Source organism: Corvus brachyrhynchos, unplaced genomic scaffold (genome assembly GCF_000691975.1).
Source record: "Corvus brachyrhynchos isolate BGI_N302 unplaced genomic scaffold, ASM69197v1 scaffold209, whole genome shotgun sequence".
NCBI classification, from domain to species: domain Eukaryota; kingdom Metazoa; phylum Chordata; class Aves; order Passeriformes; family Corvidae; genus Corvus; species Corvus brachyrhynchos.
This window is the reverse complement of record NW_008246056.1, coordinates 2325443-2331127: the sequence shown is the minus strand read 5'-3', so window position 1 is coordinate 2331127 and position 5685 is coordinate 2325443. Positions and strand designations below refer to the sequence as shown.

Genomic DNA, 5685 nt, shown 5'->3' with positions numbered 1-5685 from the left:
CTTCTGCTGCCTCTTCTCTGCCGCCCGGCTCCTCCTGCAGCACTGCGCCCTCTTCTAAAAAATGCACCAGACAGCAGCAGTTCACCTGGGGCTCAATCCCAGCCACATTTCCCACCTCTCGATTTTCACTGCGTGCTGGAGCGCTTCCCACCGTGCAGCATTTCAGCCCCATCTACTGGTGTTCTTTGTAATCACTGACACGTGGGGAAAGGCAGAGAGCTGGGCAACGAAAAGCACTTCTTGATGCGGTGCTGAGCTTTTGCGTTTGTAGCCAGTTCCAAATGCTTTCTACAGGAGTAAGGATTTACTGACACAATGAGTCCCATCACTACCCACAGAAGAATTTCATAAGCACAATAATACAGGAGATTCTGGACAGATTTAGCAAGATTGTATTGATATGAAAAGAAATAAGGCAAGTAAAATAGTAGATCAAAATAAATAAAAATAAAGCACCAAAAGATTATGGGCTGAAGGTGAAAGACGTATGATAATTATGAGGAGCAAGAAGGGTTGAACATGAAACACAATTTTCAGATAACAAAGATAATTATGCATAGATAAAAAAGAATTATGTATATACCACATAAAGGTTTAATTGCTTGGAAAACGTTAGTAAAAGGCAGAAACACCGTGGACATAAATGGCCATAAGTATTTTCTTTTAAAAAACAAAACCAGCAAAAAAAACCCCACCTAAAATGTCACATGGGATGGTACAGGGGGAGAGAAGTTACTGTGACAGGAATCCAGAAAAAAGTGTTCAATACTGTAAAAACAACTACTGTAATTGTTATGAAATTTGCTTTGAGACAATGACACCACATCAAAAATGACAACTCTGAAAGGCTGTGGAGCTAAATCATGCCAACAGTTTGCAGTTGTTTTATTTAAGTCAGTACTACAAGAAAACTCACTCCTATTAAACCAAAGGACAACACCACACCACTGGAGAAATTTGTAACTCATGTGGGACACACAAAGAGTTTTATTTCCTACAATTAGGCCCTCTTTTAACAAGGTGTAAGAGCAGGGATCTCACTTTAAGCACTATTTAGGCAATACTCAGTAACACCCCACACTACACCAATGCCTACCACAATATGCATTTGAATTATCATTTTCTGAGGAAGTAAAGCTCCCCAGAGCCTGGCAGCTTCATAAAGATTGTGTGTCTCACCCATAAAGATAGGTATAACAACACACATATCTACAGAAACGTGATAAACACGTACATAAAAATAAATAATAAATAAATAAAAATAACTGTGGGGACAAACTCCATTTTCCTATCTGTCCTGGGATCTCCCCACATTTAACAATCATTAATAGAAATGTCAACAAAACTCAAATGTTATCAAAACATCCCTATATTTGTAAACTTCGCTCCATTCACATGGAGACATTGCAGTGTTTCCACAGATCACAGAATGGCCTGGGCTGGAAGGGACCTTCAAGTCCTGTTCCGGTGGCAGAGGCTGGCGGCCGCCCCACGGCACGGGGCAGCGGGTCCCGCTCGGGCTCCGCTCCGCTCCTGCGCTCGGAGCACTGCCAGGGGCTGTCTCATCCCTTCCCTACCGCGCCGCTGCTGCCCCTGGGAGGCTGGAGCGCCGGGATCCCAACCTGCGCTCACGGACCCATCCAGCGGTGCGATGGGAGCACCAGGGAAAGACCAGGAGAGGCAGAAAGAGGGAGTGGGAGCAGAGGGGACACAGGAAGAGAAGGAAGAACGGGGTGCAGGATGGAGATAAAAAGAAACAACCTGGGAGGGGCAGCACGACAGAGAGGGATTAAAAAGGAATAGGGACAGGGAACGGGACAGAAGGATCCAGTGAGAAACGATGGAACAGAGAGCAGGACAGAGCAACAGAGAATAAAAAGCAACACGGGTGAGGCATGGAGAAGGACAGATAAAGACAGAGTGGTAATCACACAGGAAGGACAGAGGGACACAAAGAGGGAAACAAGGACAGAGAGAGGAAATGACCACGGCAGGTGGGTGTGGGGGGAAGATGGGCAAGGCACAGCAGAGGGATGGAGAAAGAGAGGGACGGGCAGCAGGACAGAGGGTTATAAAGAGAAGAGTGCAGTGAGGGAGAGGGACTGAGCAGCAGATCCAGACAGGTACAGGCAAAAGGACAGTGAGAGGGACAAAGAAATACAGTCACGGTGCAGGGCAAAGGAACAAGGAGAGGAAGAAAGAAGGAAAGATAAAGATGCAGGCCTCTCCACCTGTGAAACATACCTTGGTGATTCCTGTACATCATGGCCATCCTGAGTAACCCAGCTTCACATGACAGCTTTTTTTTTTTTTTTTTTTTTTTTTTTTTTAAGAGAGAGATTCCAAAAGAAAATTTACTCTGCACCATTCAAGTAAATCCGTGTGATCTGGAGGCAAAAGATGGATCTTTTCTTCTGTAGAAACTGACACACGCCCATAACTCTGATAACACACATACATTCTAAATATGCCCCACAAGGAAATGCAGTTTTGCCTGCTTTTAGTTTGTTTGTTTGTTTGTTTTAAAAGAAAAATTAGCTGCAATTAAAGACTAAAATGAAGTAAGATCCAAGGAGGCTCTCTTTTGAAAGAGCACAGCAGGAGAAGCACTGGACACACTCAGTGACAACTCTTCCCTGCCCCCCTGCATCTTCCTGCATCCAGCTGTACATTGAGCCTGGACCAAGTTCATTGGCAGAAAAAGAGAAGGTGGAACTTCATACAAGATCCTGCAGAAAGACTCTTCTGTCATTTCGTCACCCAGCAGAAATACAAAGTGCTGGATGTTCCTATGGAAAGTGCAGTGTTTTGCCAGAAAGAACAAAGACTCCAGCTGCTCAAATCTGACACCTAACTACAGGTCAGCAGAACAGAACATGGATCCCAGGGAGATGGATGGGCTTTGGGCACTGGAATTGCTTGTAATCACTTCTCCTCTTCCTAACTGTAGACAACTGAACACCACGGAGTAAATCCTTTCTTCTCAATTCCAACATCCTCCTTCTTTCAGTCCACAAAGGGCTGCATCTGAACAGTCAGTCCGAAGCATATGAAAGAGATGCAGGCCTGGTTTTAGAAGATGATGACGACTGTTTTGTTATTCTTCAGTTGAAGGTACTGGAGAATACTCTGGATGAGCAGTACAAAATACAGAGGACAAGAAAACCCAAACCAAAACACAAACATGAGGACATCCATATTACAGAACTCTGCTGCCTGCTTAAACTTCAAAACTGTCGGGGAACATTTCTCCCACCTCTCCTCTCTGCTACCTGCTTTATGTCCCCCAGCATGGGGTTCATCACTGTTTCTCTGTCATCTGCAAAGTGCCAGATCCCAAGGACCCCAAACCCAATACTGCCCTCCCTCCATTGGACTTGATGATCCATGCGAGTCCCTTCCAGCTGGGAATATTCTATTCTGGGATTCCAGTATGGATCCAGTGGACAAGAAGAGGCTGTGTTGCAACAGGATTTCCTATGCTCCCAGGAATGATGAGGTAAAGCTCCAATGGGAAGGAAACAGAGGATAAACCAGACGGTGGGTATTCTACACACAACCCCTATTCTACACACTTCCTTTGGGAAGACAGACCTGAGCTGAGAAAGGTCAGCCACGTGCTCTTCGTTTAGTTTCCATGACCATAATAACATCACACCCTGGAGCCACTCTAGGTAGTGCTGCAAAGCGAATGGTATCCATTAGTTTACAAATAGAGAGCCTGAAACCGCTTTGGAGACACAGATATGTACATATCTCCCTATCTGAAGAGAATGTTTAATTTTCCATGAACAAATTTAGGAAGCCTGTAACGAGAGCTGGCCTGAACTCGCTCAATGGATTGTTCCTTTCCAAAGGCAAAGGCAGTATTTTGTTCAGTGGGTTAGATCCAAACAGTGAATAATAACCTGAACTGCTCAGCTGAGGGGAAGGGTTTCACTTCTTGTGAGAAACTTCTTTGAAATGACCCTATTTTGTGTCAAAAATATACACCCTTGTGAGCCTTATATGGTTTTCTGGAGCATATTTGGGCAAGGGACTTAGCAGGAGCCTGGTCCTGTGAGGGACTGGTTTGAGTGCTGCCCCCAAAACTGGCTTAATTTGGAAGGATCATGGAATCACAGAATGGTTTGGGTTGGAAGGGACTTTAAAGATCCCAGTGGCCCCTCCTGGGGCCAAAGCACAGAGGCGGGGCAAGAGACACTCCACTGCCTTGCAGCCTCTCCTTATTTGTTTGGATTGTGACAGCATGATTTACTTTATCTATAAATATCCCTCTGGCACAGGGAATAGTGCACTGGATGATATTTTCCAGATGGTCTCATGTTCCTGGGTGAGGTGATCCCCTGGCATCATTAGGAGAGGGAAGAAAATGGGATCTGCAAGCCCACACATCATTGTGCAATGACCTTAAAATAATTCCTGCTTTCAGGACAATGCAGAAGAGCCAGTTCCTTGCGTTTTGTTGTGATTCCCAGGCTGAGACCCAGTACCACTCAAAATCCACATCCTGCAAAACAACTCTCAGGCATACAGGACTCAGTGACTTTTCTTTTCTGCCTTTTGCCCCTCAGCCTTTCCTTCATTTTTCTTTGGAAAAAATGCTTTTTCTTAGCAGTGGGGGAGGGATTTCAGGATTAAGAAACTGAAAGCTTTGCTGCTGTTCCTGATTATGTTGGGGTTCTGTTTCGGTTTTTTAAACTTCTCACACTTGCTTCTCCACAAAGAGCTCTGCAAGGCAGGCATTTGAAGTCACCACTGCCATTCCAAAAGCCCTGTGTTTTTCCAAGGCCCTTGGAAGGGGCAGCCTGACCAGGCAGCCAGTGGACCATGCCATCATTAGCTGCCATTAAGTCATGCAGATGAAGTGATCTGCCTCCTGTGGCAGGACAGGCAGGATCACCTGGAATGTGCCATGGAACTCCTGGCTGCCTTCCCCAGGAGCCCCGTGACATTCCTGCGGGGTGGGACAGAGGTGACAGCTGGAGCTGCAGAGCTGGGAGCTGTAGGAAGGGCTGAGGGGCAGCGTCCTGTGCAGGACCAAGATGTGTGCAAGGAGATGTCCTGTCCCTGCACCTGGAATATCCTCTGGACACACAGGGATGCTAAGGAGGTGCTCTTGCAGGGATCAGTGGGGTACGGAGCAACCGAATCAACTCCCTGAGCCAACTCCTATGGCTGGTGCTACCCCACAGAACCCTGTCGGAGCAGTGAGGAGAGCTGGGTTCTGGAGTGGAAAAGAACAAGCAGAATTAGCCAGGTGCATCATGCACGTGTGCAGCAGCTTTGTGCTGACCACAGGAACTCAGGGCACACAGGCCAAACCCTGGCCAGATTATCCAAATATGTGCAAATCCAAGCACATATTCTTTTGTACTGCAGTAATCCTATTGATTTACTGGGGAGGGGGAGGGAAACAGAAGGTGAGCCACTAGAGGGAAACAAGTAAATGCCTCTGGGGGGCTGAGATCACACCTCTAGACCTCCAGCCAGGACACAAACCTGCATCCGGTACTGAGCTATTGGCACCTAAGAGAAATCCCTAGTGTCCAAAATTCGGAAGCTAACAGCTGGGAACCAAAGATGTTGCAGGCATCCTCAAGGCCCCAGGAGGGCAGGAGGGGTCTCCACTGTTATTGTTACAGAATAGTGGAGCATGTAAGGGCATCTCTGGGCTCAGTGACT

The 5685-nt window shown here is 46.5% G+C and overlaps 1 protein-coding gene across 1 annotated transcript in view; it reads right to left on the bottom strand.

Moving 5' to 3' along the window:
- Positions 1 to 326, bottom strand: part of LOC103623396 (protein CASC1-like) — a 4096-nt gene extending 3770 nt beyond the window's left edge. The window contains exon 1 of the mRNA XM_017745752.1: positions 309 to 326. Coding sequence (XP_017601241.1) covers positions 309 to 326 — 18 coding nt within the window. The remainder of the gene's footprint in view (positions 1 to 308) is intronic.
- Between the last annotated feature and the right edge of the window lie 5359 nt (positions 327 to 5685).